Source organism: Xenopus laevis, chromosome 9_10S (genome assembly GCF_017654675.1).
Source record: "Xenopus laevis strain J_2021 chromosome 9_10S, Xenopus_laevis_v10.1, whole genome shotgun sequence".
NCBI lineage: Eukaryota > Metazoa > Chordata > Amphibia > Anura > Pipidae > Xenopus > Xenopus laevis.
Genome location: NC_054388.1, coordinates 94,029,581 through 94,045,297, shown reverse-complemented (window position 1 = coordinate 94,045,297; position 15,717 = coordinate 94,029,581). Strand labels below are relative to the sequence as shown.

The following is a 15,717-nucleotide window of genomic DNA, read 5'->3' as shown; positions in this document are numbered from 1 at the left end:
ATGGGTTGTGATTGGCCAATTTGTAGCCCCTATGTGGACGGGAAGCCTACAGGATTCTCTGTTTGGCTGTACATCTGGTTTTTATGCAACCAAAACTTGCCTCCGAGCCTGGAATTCAAAAATAAGCACCTGCTTTGAGGCCACTGGGAGCAACATCCAAGGCCCCTGGAGGATTATTTTGGTTATTCCTGGCCCCTAGAGGATTCTTTTGGTTATGCCTGGTCCCTAGAGGATTCTTTTGATTATGCCTGGCCCCTGGAGGATTCTTTTGGTTATGTCTGGCCCCTGGAGGATTATTTTGGTTATTCCTGGCCCTGTATGATTCTTTTGGTTATGTCTGGCCCTTGGAGGATTCTTTTGGTTATGGCTGGCCCCTGGAGGATTCTTTTGGTTATGCCTGTCCCCTGGAGGATTCTTTTGGTTATGCCTGGCCCCTGGAGGATTCTTTTTTTTATTCCTGGCCCCTGGAGGTTTTTTTTGGTTATGCCTGGCCCCTGGGGTTTTTTTTTGGTTATGCCTGGCCCCTGGAGGATTTTCTTGGTTATGCCTGGCCCCTGGAGGATTCTTTTGTTATGTCTGGCCCTTGGAGGATTTTTTTGGTTATGCCTTGCCCCTGGAGGATTAATTTGGTTATGTCTGGCCCCTGGATGAATCTTTTGGTTATGCCTGGCCCCTAGGGGATTCATTTGGCTATGTCTGGCCCCTGGATGAATCTTTTGGTTATGCCTGGCCCCTAGGGGATTCATTTGGCTATGTCTGGCCCCTGGATGAATCTTTTGGTTATGCCTGGCCCCTAGGGGATTAATTTGGCTATGTCTGGCCCCTGGATGAATCTTTTGGTTATGCCTGGCCCCTGGAGGATTATTTTCGTTCAGTCTTTCCTTTCTATACTGTATTTCTTTTTTTTTTTTTCTCCTTCTGCTAATTTGTTGCAAACTGATGCACTCTATGGAAGTAAGAAATCTTTAAAAGATAAAATGAAAACAAAAACTAGCACACTTTGAGTTAAAAAATATAATGACTTGCGGTGGAGTGAAAAAGTTTATATATTACCAACCCAGAGCAGCCACATAAATGCTTAGATTAGTTGTCTGCAATGATGTCAATGATGCAAATGCATGCTTAATTACTATAGTTTACGATTTCTGAGTAAAAGTCACCCCAGATTTGTAGATATATTCCTCTAGAGCCAAACCGGTTTTAATGTTCTGCAAAACCATTGCAAAGAGGTAAGTTACATCAGGGACTGGAAAATTATTTATTTACATACCCATCTGTGTGTGTTCTTGCCTTCACAGTTCACATCATATTTTTTAATTGAGAGAGAGAAGTTATAAAATGTAAATGGTCCATCGATGTGCTTGGCACATTAGCGGAGGAATAAAAGAGCATTAGACCCAGGTACAATAGTAGTAGCCAATATTTGAAATTGGGATTTCTTCCTTCCTTCCTTCACTTCCTCCCACAATTACTTTAAAGGAATGAGGAGTTGGAATCAAGTTTTTTTACTTTCTCTTTTATGCATTGTTTAGCGCAAACAAAAACTACTGGGCTCATGTTGAACACAGTGGTATATTACCCCTTTAGGGATAAAAAACACAAAATTCTAATTGACACAATCTGTTCAGGGAAAACCACGGTGATCAAAGCATGCTAAAACACTAGCACAGCTGCTTCCCATTGTAATGCATACAAAGCACACAGCCTACAGCACGTGGTAGTGAATACGGTAAGAAAACATGGTGTTTGTTCATCAAACAGCCTAAAAGCAAATTCAGGAACAGTATGTCAAGTAAAAGCAGACAATTATTGTAAGCACTGGAATTTCTACACTTCTTCAACTATAGCTGAGCTATCACTAGCTCTACACACGAGACAAAGCCATGAGAAAATGCGGTTAGTTGTAGTTCAGAAACAGCTGCAAAGACACAAATAGCAGATGCCTTTTTTTAGCTCTTTCGAGTAGGTTTCTACTCTCAGGATGAGAGAAGCAGATCTGCTCAGTGCCCCTGCTCCATTGATTTGAATCGAATCAGCCCGTGTGCGGCCACACACAGGCCGAGGTCAGCCCAAATACTGACTTCAGCTCCGTTGTGCGTGACTGCACTGGGCAGATCTGCTTCTCTCACCCTGCAAATATATGCAGGCTGACAACTGCTGCTGTGTGTTCATAGCCTTAACGTCAGGAGGGAAGAAAAGAGTAGTGATTCTTACATACGAGTTAGGCTACCAGTGTGTATCATTAGTTCCCAGTTAATTTATGTCTTTATTTTCAAACACATATAAAGCATGGCTTAAAGGAATTGTTCCGTATAAAAATAACTAACTCAGAGTTAGAGAGCTGAAAAGGAGGAAGTAGTGTTCTGTTATGTTAGACATCCAGTAACTCCAGCCTTTATCGATTAAATTTTTGGCTTACTAACTTTATTAGCAACATTATTTATTTTGCACAACCTATTTACCCAGTTTTTATTTTTACACTGAACTGTTTCTTTAAAGGGGGTGTTCATCTTCCAAACACTTTGTATTCAGATTATTTCCCAGAAATAAAGACTTTTTTCAATTATTTTCCATTATTTATTTTTTACTGTTTTTCCAAATCTAAGTTTAACGTTGAATGTTTCTGTCTCTGGTGTTTGGCAGCTCAGTAATTCAGGTGCAGACTCTAAACTGTCACAATTTTGCAACATTGAGTTGATACATTTGTCAGCAGCATCTCTGGAGTATTAGCAACTATTGTATCAATTTTAACAGCTGCCTGTAATGAAATCCAGAGATTCTGCTCAGCAGGGACAAAGATAAAAAATGTACCAACTAAATGTATCAATTTAGAACAGTTTACAGGTTGGGTCAGGTAAGTAGATAGAATCAATTGGGAGTGCAAGGGCGTAACTACAGAGGAAGCAGACCCTGCGACTGCAGGGGGGCCCAGGAGGTAAAAGGGCCCCATGAGGCCCTAATTCATATACAATTTCAATAAATTTTGGTAAAACAGGTCAACCTCTAGACAATTTGGGGGCCTGAAAAATAATTTGCTGTGGGGCCCAGTAATATCTAGTTATGCCACTATGGGGTTGCCTAACTTTTGGCACCCCAAGCAGAAAATACTTTTCCTTTAGGGCAAGGCCAGACGTGGCGTTTTTACAAAAGCTCAGTCGGCCGTAAATAAGAATAAACTAAACTACCACTGAAACTAATGGAAAACACACTATGGCAATTCTCACAGGGCGCTTGCAAGCTGAAATCTGCCACGGGACGCCAGTACCAAATCAATAGACTCTACGGGATCTGCAAGTTTGAAACCACCCGTTACGTAAATAAGCAGCGTATTTTAAATATGTCGTCCAAATTCTCGCGAGCAGTGTCGGACTGGGACACCAGTGGCCCACCCAAAAACCGTAGACCAGGGGCCCACTCTAAGTATTATTATTTTTCCTCTCCGCGCTCAATCTCTATTCTCCTAGTCTCTTTTCTTTACATACTATAATCTATTATTCCATCTATTTAGCCTCTTTGTTCTCAAAGAAATAGAGAATGGCCATGAAATAGGCCAAATGTTTAGCAGCACAAGGGCCCCCTGACACCTGGGCCACCGGGAGTTTTCCTGGTATCCCGGTGGGCCAGTCCAACACTACTCGCGAGATAAATGACGCATATACGCCAGGCCAGACCCCCTCTCCCGATCTCCTGGTTGATTAGGCGACGCGCAGCGCTGTTCGGCTGTGCGCATATGCGCGCCGTGCAGCTCCATGCACGCATGAATGCCGTGCGGCTTCTTGCGTGACGTCGCGATAGGGGGGCCAGGGGGACCCTAGACAGCAAGTCCCGGTGGGCCCTGGGCCCCCCCAGTCTGACCCTGTGCGTATTGACAATAATTCCTGCTCCATTTTGCATATAAATAGTTTTTCTATTTATAAATATCTTTTCTATTTTTCTATTTCCAGCCAGCAGAATTATGGGGAACAAGAACAACGAGAAATGCATGTTGGGAAAAATGCTACGTGCTGAAAAATGCATGTAGACGGTCGCTGGTGGTTTCAGTGGCGTATTTACGCCCGACTGAGCTTTTTTAAAAACACAACGTAAAAACACCATGTCTGGCCTTGCCCTTTATTTACAATAAATTATACCAAGGAACAATCATATTTCAGAGAATTGTAGCCTAACTTGATGAGTAGTTGAGTGCTTGTATAATGTTCTAGCATTCTTACACACTCAGCAGGTTTATGAAGAATAACAGCAGACAAGGCCAATAATCATTAGATATTTAGCATCCATTTAACAGAAAGCATTTAGAACTGCAGAATTCTCAAGCACATAGTTACGCAGGCTGAGTGACATAACTCATCGAGTACAACTCAACCAACGAATGGTTCAAGCAATTGTAGGATTGAAATGAACAGTCACACTTACTCATCTCCATCTGGGCACATTCCTGTGGTTTCGTCATACTTTGTACAATAAACATCTGGGCTGTAGTTAAATGTCCCATCGCGCCGTCGGATTGGACGGCGGCGGCGCTGATTTAAGAAATGCCAGTGAAAACAAGTAAAGGGCCTGTGCTGAGTACACTTGTGCTGCAGAAAAAGTGGGCACTGCTCAGTCCGGAATTCTTTCAGATACCTGTTAAAACAGAGAATACGAGCCATTCTTTTTTTAGTGAGTATTACCCCAAAGCAAATAGTTAGAAACTGGGTTTCAGGTGTAGGCATGACAAAACAAAGTTACACTACAAAGAGAATATACAGATGCCAAAAAACCCAGCTGAAAATCATATTGGGCACACTAAAGATATGCACCCAACAGATGCAAACAAAAGCAATGTTTATATCATAGCTATGAAGTCAATAACAAACCAGCAATAACCCCATATGGGATCCGTTATCCAGAAAGCTCGGAAAAACGTAATGGCCGTCTCCCATAGACTCCATTTTATCCGACTTGTTGACTGGGCAGATGAAAATCTTAAACAGGCCCACAAATCATCTACAATCTATCAGGATTATGTCAGCTTCCCCCCACCCCCTGCCCAATACAAGTGCAGATGGATGAAAGTACCTGACCACTTCTGGACACCTATAGGGTACAGATCTAGATTCAAATCCAAAGGGTTTTAGAGATCATATTTAGCACTTTTTCTCCAAATGGTTGTGTAAAACTGTTCACACTAATGCTGGCGGCAGACAAACTTATTTAAAGGGGAACTAAAGTCTCAAATAGAATAATCCTAGAAATGCTGTATTTTGTATATAGGGTTGCCACCTTTTTACAAAATTTTCACAGACTAGTGGTGGGGGTGGGTACAAAAGGGGTGGGTTTGTGACATCAAAGTGGTGGAGTCACGGCACACAATTAGACAGCGGTGTGGGCGGGAACAAAGGGGGTGGGCCATGGCATCAAAGGGGTGGAGCCCCGGCACACAATGGGCAGAAGGCAGAGAAAAAGGTAAGTTTTTATTGGATTGGGGGCGGGCCAAGGGCCTTTTTAGGGGTATTACAAATTTACCGGCAGCTACATTGCCGGTAAATTTGAAATGCCGGCCCCGGCCTTGGCAGGTGTTTTACCGGCACACCTGCCGTATGGCCACCCTATTTGTATCCTAAACATTAGCTTACTGCACCAGAAACCTAATTAAACAAATGATTTATGCTTTCAAAGTTGGCCGCAGGGGGTCATCATTATGTAACTTTGTTAAACATCTTTGCAAGATCAAGACTATGCACATGCTCAGTGTGGCCTGGGCTTCTGTTGGGAGGTTAATCTTAGGGATCTTCGGGCCAACCTCGCATTCCTTTTCGCGGGTGTCGGTTTCTTCTCCTGCTCTCCATGCCCGCCACCTTCAAATGCTGGCTTCCGACTTTTGTGACGTCATCAGCGGGCCGGCGCGGGTCTATAAAAGGAACCCGGATGCGGGGGGCTAAGGGAGGGTGGGTTAGGGTCGGGGAAAAACCTGACCTGAACAAAACTAGTCTTCAGAATACAAATCTCTACACAGTTGCTGGCTGCTTTATAGGGAAACAAACAAAGATGCTCACGTTCTGGGAAGAAAGATGGAGGGCTCCACCTGCTGTTTGATCGTTTCCCTGCAGAGCAGTTAGGGACCGTCCTATCTGCAGAAGTCAAACCAAGTAAAACGAAGGGGGAATTTCACTGCATACAAACAGGTTTCTTATAAAAACGGTACATATTTTTTAATTGAAGTATATTGGAGATAGATTTCTTTTTCCTTAAAGAAAGTAAAAGTTATTTTTTTTTTTTTGCCTTTACATCCCCTTTAAATGAATTTATTAGAACACAAGAGGCACAGCCACATGCAAGGGTAAGTAAACACAATAGTAAATATCCCAAATGGCTTTATTGTGTTATTAAGAAGACAAGTAAGAATGCAGTGAAGTTCAGCTAGATCCTTGGAGCAGCACAGAGGCCTGCAGGCACCACTCTCCCATCTGTTTCCTACTCTACAGCCCCAATAGTGCAAAGTAGGCTGTAAATATATTTATTAATCACTGGCTGTAGGGCTGAAAGTGAATGCAAGCAGATGGTGAGAGCAGCCATTCGCTACATTACTGCTTACAATGCACAAAACCCACAATGATTGCGCTGCCGAACTAAAACTCTCCCCTGAAAACAGAACGAGAATACAGAAAGTGAGTGGCTGAATCGCAGGAATCAATAAAACCGCAGCTAATAATGGTCCGCGTAGCCTGCAACAAGTGGCTGTCATGTAACTACCGAGAGCGATGGAAGGAAGAAGGGAGGGAAAATGGCTTTTATTTGAAGGAGGAAAAGTGGCCAGGGACCAGCAGGCGCCGCTCTCACGGCTATTCACAAAAGCGGTTTCCTCCAACTGCAGCGCAACTTCTTAAGCATCGCTCGGCGCACTACGTCACTGGCGTAAGAGCCGCGCTAATCGCAAGGGAGGGAGAGCGAGCGGAACAGAGAAGCGACCGATGCTTCCGTAAACATCAATTATCGCGACCACCTGCAGCGGGAAGGGGGGATGTCCCGGGCCTAATTTGTCGGTTGCATCAGGAGCTGCTGGCGAATCGGCTAGGGATAAATAGCGCCTCGGACACAATGCATGTTGGCGGGTATGTACGGAGCCGTGCGCTGTCTGCAGCACTTACGTGTAGTGAGTCGGTTTCTCGGTCTGTGGGGAGCCGTTCTGCGCCGTTTTCGAAACCGACGGCATTTTCAGTCAAAACAAAGCTGCGCGCATGCGCGGGAATCCTGGAGTCTCTGACTCGTCACTCCTCCCTAGACTGACAACACCCCTCAGCAGCGCTCCTCCCACACTGAGCTCATCTCTCCACACACAACACATTCCCCATGTTGACCGCGTCAGTGCCACACTCACTCCCCTTTACAGCTACGCCTCCCAACTAAATGCACAAATAGGAAGCGCTCCCTCTCCATTTCATACACGCCCCCGCAGCCACACCTCCCCAACTCTGACAGGCAACAAATCGTGCCCAGCTCTTCTAACTCTGGAGTAGGCACCTCCCCCTACAGGCCACACCCCTTACAATGACAACATTGCCTCCCTCAAACACTTTCCCATAATAGAGGTGGCCACACCTCCCTCTCCTATGTGTCAACATCCTCTCACATCCCAGCTCCGCCCTCATAGTTTATTGGGTTTATTGCTCCTCACACAGACTCGTTTGGCCGTTCGCCTTCACATTTTAATTGAATGGTCTGTTTGAATGTCCAAACACTCGCCACGGACAACATACCCATTCTCATAGTTCAGACTACAGCTTTCGTATTCCTCCTTTCATGTATTCCTTCAGCCCATTAGATGTTCATCTATGTACAGAACACACGACCCTATTCTCTCTTTTGGCAGCGCCCCTGTTATTCCTCTTCACAAATACCAGCTTCCTCACACAGACAGTCTCCTCATCATCCTCATGCATTTCCTCTTGTGGAAACAGCCTCGTTCTTCCAGCTGCGATTCTGCCTCAATTTAGTCTGTATTCATTCTCCCATTAACAAGAGAAACCTCCTATTATTCCTCCTCACAGCACAGCCATTTCCTTTTCACACTCCCCTCGCATTGGTCCCTCCCCACTGACAATATCAAAACAACCCTTCCCCTTGCTTTGTTCCCTCACACTGACAATACAACTGTCATCCCAACTGTTCCATTCAACTACTTATAAGGGTAAAACGACACTGGAATTTTTTATCATATTTGATCCCATGTTGCAATGTAACTACACGCAACACCACAAAATTTGTTCTACGCTACGAAATCTGATCTAGCTACAATGTAAAGTCAGATCAGATAAAGTTTGGTGTTGTTTGTTCATGCAACTACTTCCAACATTCAATGTATTTCAATAAAAAAAAAATGTCAGTCAGACACCATGAGATTTGATCTCATTGGATGAAGACACAGCATGCAGACCACAGGTCAATAAAAGCTGTGGACAGACAGAGTCGGCAGCTTATTGGCCGTGTGTGTGGCCATCCGACGAGCGTCCCCGATTGATATCTGGCCAAAAGTCGGTCAGATGTTGCCCAGGCAGGGTAAAAAATCCCTGCATCTGTTTGCTGATGCAGTCCCGCAAAGTGACCGCCCGTATAGCCTCCATTCTGATCTGATCTTTGGGCCCTGGGGATCAGCCCGATATCGGCCACCTCAATGTGATCTCAAGATCTGTATTGGGCTGAATTTTACCAGGGACAGCTATTTGAATGCTATATTGCAACCTAAGGTCCCGCAATCTGACCACCCTATAGCCTCCATTCTGATCCGATCGTTTGGTTGCCACCTGTTCGGTTTTGACCCAAACAGTTTGGTTTTTGTAAGGCCTATTCAGGTGTCAACTTTCTGTTCGGTTTTCAGCCTTATGAAACCCGAACAATAATCTGGCCAATACCTGAAAATCATTTAGGCGCTGATTTTATCAAAGGTTGAGGTGAATTTTCAAATGAAAAAATTTTGATTTCAAGCTCTTTTCGAATAGGGAATAGTCCAAATTCGATCCGAATTTGAAAAAAATTCAAAAATTCGAATACCTTTAAAAATTCGACTTTGACCATTCGCCATCTAAAACCTGCCGAATTGTTGTTTTAGCCCATGAGTGACCTCCATAATCCTATTTGGAGTCTATTGGTGGACTTTGAAAGACGAAGATATTTTGGGGGAAAACTTCGAATCGAATTCGATCGAATGCGATATTCCTTCGATTTGTACAATTCTAATTCGGCCGAATTCGGACCTATTCAATTGAAAACTGACCTATTCGACCAAAAAAAACTTCAACTTAATTTCAATTGGTCTTTTTGAATTCAAATTTCTAAGTTTTATCATTTAGAAATTCGACCCTTGATAAATATGCCCCTAAAATACTAAGATACTCACCCCAACATGGCTTAGTTTCTATCAAGTGCAGTTAATTTCTTATTGTTACAGAAAAATGCAAATTAATCAAAAATAAGATTTTTTTTTTCTCAATTATCATTGCTGTATTTTAGAGCTTTCTGGATAATTGATTTCTGTATAATAGATCTCCTACCTGTAATTAAAAATTAATTGGGCTTACTCATCAGGAAGAATAGAGATAGGGTTGCCACCTGTGTGGTTTTGATCTGGACAACAACACTTTAAAACATTGACACTGTCATCTAAGTGAGGCAATAGCCTCCCGCGGACATCATTGTGCCCACCTCTGATGTCATCATGCCTGTTCCTACATCACTGCCCCACCCCCAATACTATCCACCCTGTTCGGGTCTAGCCATCAGCAAAGGTGGCAACTTTAGGCATGGGGATCAGCCCAATATCGCCCACCTCAATGTGGGCATATTGGGTAGAGATCCACTCGTTTGGCGACATCTCCCTGTGCATAGCCACCTTTACACTTTCCTACAAAATCTCCCACTGAGTTTAGCCCTAAATTTCCCACCATTCACATAAGTTCCCCAGTGAGCTTACAATTTAAGGTCCCTATCAGGCATGGTCTAAGGTTCCAATAACATTCACACACATTACTGCCAATTTTACCAGAAGTACATTAACCTGCCTCTATGTTTGTGAAGTGTGGGGGGAGACTAGAGTATGGAGGATACTGCTTCAGTCCCAGGGATGGCATAAAAATACTTGTAGAAAGGTTACTGGCTGGCATTGAACTCAGGACCCCAGCAATGCAAGGCAGCAGTGCTAGCCTCTGGGCTGGGCCATCATGTTTTAAAAAAAAAAAAAAAAGCTAAATAAATTTGGCTGAATTTTATATCAAATTTATTGGGTATGCACACTCAAAAAAAAATACAAACAAAAGGTAGTATGAAAAAGAATCTCTTTATATTAACTATGCCAATAAAATGTATATCGATCAAAATTGTATCTTATCAAAACAATATATACACAACAATATTGTCAGTTATATATACATACCACCCAGTTCTATGTTTTAGGCAAAAAAGGAAGAACAACAAGGAGATTGCACCTCATATAAAACTTTTGCACCTTTGTTGTCGTTGGAGTGCCCTCCGTTGATCTGTATTTGGCCGAATTTTACCAGGGACAGCTATTTGAATGGTATATTGTAACCTAAGACAAGCCCTGCCTTGTAGCAAAAATACTCACTGCACTTTTATGTCCCTCCTGCTGCTTGAAGGCTGCTCCATGGGATTTCATTGGTTTTGTGAGAGCTTCCATCCCCTTTATTTCCGCCTAATGGTATTGCATTTCGTTTGTTTGGTGGCCTGTGTGTAAGCTAAAGTTTTACAAAAGTAATTGCCACTGGGACAGGAACTGATGCAAATGATCCATAATCTCTGTAAAGAACTGAGACATATGTTGGCTCTATATACAGTATGTAAAGGAAATAATAGATGATGTCTTGACTTTAAGCAACCTTATGGATTAAAATGTAAAAGCTTCTTTAAGGGAGAAGGAAAGTCGTTCACTCTTCACGCCAAATGTTAGGCACCCCCAAGTGAATGTATTTACTTACCTGAAACCTCGAGCCGGTGCTCTTATTAGCAGAAAACTGCACTGGCCCGATGTTTTCCAGTGAGCGCCATGGCGCGATCCTCTTCTGGCTTCTTGCTTCTCGCGGTTGTGCATGTGCAGTAGAGTAAAAAAGTCGAACTTTAACTAAAAAGCTTTAATTCTACTGCACATGCGTCAGGATTTCAGTTAAGTAAATACATTCACTTGGTGGTGCCTAACATTTGGCATCCCCAAGTGTGAAACAACGTTCCTAAATAATTATTTAGCTACAGTGACCACCTGTGAACCAACTATGTTTTAACTTTGGTGTCAAAAGAAATGCAAATATAACTGGGAAATGGTAAAAGAGTATTAAAATAAGAAGTGCTCCTTGTTCAAACTTTTAACAATTTTTAGATTTATGGTCCATTTTCAGCCAGATATCCATTGGCAGGCCCTCTACATGCCCAGATAAGCTGCCAACTCTGAAGTGGCCAAATCAGAACCTTAAATTTGCCTGTGTATGGTTTTAAAACATGCTGGGGAATAGAAATGCCTACATAATGCAAATATTTTGGTGTTTAGGAATAGAATATGTACTACTCCTGTTCCTGCTCTAATATTTTCTCTCTGCCTATATATTCTAAACCACATCCCTGTTCTAACTAATAAACTAAATCTTCAGTATAGGTATAGGATCTATTATCCGGTAACCTGTTATCCAGAAAGCTCTGAATTATGGAAAGGTTGTCTCCCATATACTCCATTTGATCCAAATAATCCAATTTTTTAAAAGTGATTCCCTTTTTCTCTGTAATAATAAAACAGTACCTTACACTTAATCCTAACGAATATTGCTTATTGGAAGCAAAACCAGCCTATTGAGTTTATTTAATGTTTACATGTTTTTCTATTAGACTTAGGGCATGAATATCCAAATTACGAAAGATCCGTTATCCAGAAAACCCCAGTTCCAAGCATTCTGCATAACAGGTCCCATACCTGTATTCCATACAAACATACCTGTAAACATTGTTTATCTTAATATATTTTCAGGTCACATATTTTTTCCCCAAAGTATTACTTCCCATTCCTTTTTTTAGGCATTTTCAGCTAACCTTGTCTGCCAAGCAGTGTAGCCTCTGGTCATGTAAATATATTTGCTTTTGTTATATCCTAATACATTTCCTTAAACATGTACTCTTACTGTTATATTTGGTACAATAGTAGTCTAGCTTTCACTATATTTACCCATTTCATATATTTACCCATTTCATTAAGTTTAATGAATTTTCTTTTTAAGTAGCAGTAGTTTTCTCCTACTATCTCGGCCACCTCAGTCTTTACTTTCCCTAGAAACTCTTTTATATCGTTTTTTCAAACTTACTTTTTTTGTTCCTAAGTATTTCTTCTTTAAATGTAGTTTAATTTTGCTCTTACAAGCAACACTTGTTATTATTTGAAGTTTAGGCATCCATTTGTTGGCTTTATATAGGTGGAGCGAAGTAATTAATGAATTTGCAGAATTAACATCTGCTTCAATAAATTGCAAATGTGCATATTGGAGCGCTTTGTTCTAGTCCCTAGTTGATGTAAACAAGTTGGGCAAAATGGGAGTGAAGCATACAACCACTGTCATTCCCTCCCCCTTCATTTGCCTGTAAAAGGGACCTGCATAGAAAACATAATTGAGTTTTAAACACCACTGGTAGACCCAATTCATATTCTCTGTTTGTATATAATGATAAAACATCTACTGTCACCAAGATATATTTGTCCATACAAGATCTTAAATATATGATGTAGGTTTCTGAAACACTAGTTGGAGAATGTGATTCATTTAAGCAAATCAAAATTTCTGTTAGACCTGTGCCCACATTAATGGGTTTTCCTGGAGGTGTTTTCATAATCATTTGAATCTTTAAGTTGGTGTTCTGAACTTGGAACAGGAAATCTCTTTAACTGTATTAATAATATTCAGTAACAGGTTAAAATACAGATTATAGCTAAAAACCAGTAGGAACTCGTGTGTATTCAACTACTGTTCAGTTATTTGATTGGGCATATTTTAAATAAATGTATATAGTAATGTTGCTTAGATTATGTTTTCTTTTATTAGGCAAATTTTTATTTTCAGGTTAACTTGTTTCATTTGCTGATGCACTTATGACCATACAAGAAGTACTACGCATGAGCACTTTTATAATATGCCTCAGTGCTATCTATAAAGCCCACATAAGTATCATGGGCCTATAGTTGGGCAGTCCTACCCTTGTTTATTATTCAGTTCTTCCAAAATAAAGAGAGTTGTATGCTTTATGGATGATATGAACATATGAATAACGTGTTTCCACTTTCCACCAAATTTCTGACTGACATTCACATTTCCAAAACAGCACTCACTATTGTAAGATCATGAATAAAATTATGCTGTAACCTCTAATATAACTATCAAAAGGACATGTTTTGGTTACAACCGGCCTGTACTGATTACTCCTTGTTATTTAAAAAACCACAATCATCTCTATTTTCAGAGAGCTATTCATAGTCATAGCACCAGTACTGGACACAAAGGGAAGGCAGAGCCACAAAACCATCAACAAAAGTGTGATTTGTGGAAATGAGAGAAACAATTTTGCCAGACTAAAGTGTTTTGTTTACACCTGAAAATTGTTGTTCTAATAAGGAAGTAGTAAAGTGCAGCTATGTTGCATTGATATGTGTATTGACTGGCCAAGCTGCATTTTTTTTTAGCATACAATATACAAAAAAGGCAGTGGCCTAAGTGAGACACTATACATGTGTAATGCCCCATTAAGTAGATTACAGAAACCTAGAAACATAGAAATATAAAAATATAAACTAATTTATAAGAAACTTTATTTTATACATGTATTTTATACTATTATTATTATTTATAATAATATTTTATACTATTTTCAATGGTTTCTGAAGTTAATTGTAAATGTAATTCCAAGTGAAAGCAGTATTTGTTTCCATTAATGTTCTCTAGTTCTGACTCTATCTAGGATAGAGATGTAGGATTGCAAACACAGCACCTTTACATACTGTATTGTCTTTGGTTGTACCAGTAATGTGGTCTTAAGGTGGCTATACATTGGCAGATTTGCCAGAGATTTTTGGCCAGATGGGAAGGCCCTTGGATGGCCCAATACACTGGCCAATAAGCTGCCAACTTTGACTGTTGGCAGCGTTAATCAGCCTATGCATGGCCACCTTTAGTTTTATATGGATGGTATGCTGCTTTAACCCTTTTCCTGGAAACAACATTCATCAACAGGGAAAGTGACATACTTCCAAGGAACACATTAGGAAATAGGCAGTGCTTGGTCTAACCCACACTGTGGCGTTGACCAGCTGCTAGAAGCACCCTTGTGCCAGTGCTCGGTCTAGCCAGCATTTTGGAGTTGACTATCACCATAAAGGATAAAAAAGCCAATATTTGTGCACAAACAGAAAGAGAAAAATGGCCAGCAGACAGTTTGCCTTTAATAATAATTATTACAAAAATGTGTTTGTACTACACTTTGGCCAAAATATGTAAGCTCACATGCTACGTCAAAGCCCCTCATTGTATGTGATTTTTTTTTTGTAATAATTATTTTTAAAGGCAAACCATACTTCCAAAGAAGAAGTTAGCAAATTTCAGGTTTAACAAGCAACTAGTATTGCCCAGGGCCGGAACTAGGGGTAGGCAGAGTAGGCGCGTGCCTAGGGCACAAAGGTGGAGGGGCACCAGGCATGTACTAGTCCGGTCCCTTCTCTGCTGACCGCCCACTTGTTCTCATCTATTCGAGATAGCGCACCTATTTGCGCATGTGCACAAGCGTTGTTTCGCGCATGCACACAATTGCCTGTTCGCGCGAGCATCTAGCTTGCCCACATGCATGCACTCAGACGGCGCAGCAACTGGGCAGGATGCCTAGGGCGCCTGGTTGGCTTGGCCCGGCTCTGGTATTGCCCAAATCACAGTTAACCAGGCCAGATTGTTGGAAGGAAAAGGGTTAAGTATAATATGTATATGTACTTATTTGTTCGACATCACTCATCACAGGTCTTGGAGGGGTAATTTTCCTCCCCATAAAAATATTTCAAACAGCCAAGGAGGTTAGATCAACTATAAAATGAAAGTACCTTTGATAACACTGTATGTGCAGTTTAGCGCATGAGATAACAGAAGTATCGCTATTTTTCAGTTAAAACAATATTGAATATTTGTCCAATAAAAGCCCTATACATTGAATCTAACAATCTCACCCTGTCATTGAATGATTGTGCAATGTGTTTGCAACAGGAAACAGCTTTTAGGGGTGTTTAAAAACAAAAAATTATAAATATAGAAGAAGAGACAAACACATATATACTTTGTCATTAACGTTTTTTTCAGAAATAAATGGTTATGTATTTCATACCATGAATACAATATCCTGTGTTTGACTGACAGTTTCATAATTCAGATAGATTATGAATGGTATCCCGTGACTAAAACAAATGCAGAATTTAAATAGGTTCATCCAGAGTAATTTGACCCCAGTTCTGTTAGCTTTCTTAGGAGTGTGTCATATTCCCACACAGCAAACGTAGAAATAGTCAGCTGCTGCCATGGATCACAGTGCCATAGAGGAAGCAGATGCTGGGACAGGAGGGGGCCCAAGAGGTATAGGATACCCAATGGGGCATTGTATATGTATATGAGAAATATGTAATGTCCATAATTCTGTGCTGTGATGCCCAGCAATTTCTAGTTACAC

The 15,717-nt window shown here is 41.2% G+C and overlaps 1 protein-coding gene across 6 annotated transcripts in view; it reads right to left on the bottom strand.

The window, feature by feature from the left end:
- The window catches only part of unkl.S (unkempt family like zinc finger S homeolog), a 56,209-nt gene extending 48,022 nt beyond the window's left edge, over positions 1 to 8,187 (bottom strand). The window contains 3 exon segments of one of the 6 annotated variants that reach the window (NM_001091646.1): positions 4,414 to 4,623; positions 6,036 to 6,226; positions 7,128 to 7,198. In NM_001091646.1, the coding sequence (NP_001085115.1) occupies positions 4,414 to 4,492 (79 nt within the window). In that variant the 5' untranslated portion in view covers positions 4,493 to 4,623; positions 6,036 to 6,226; positions 7,128 to 7,198. 6 annotated transcript variants of the gene reach the window in all.
- Positions 8,188 to 15,717: the final 7,530 nt, after the last annotated feature.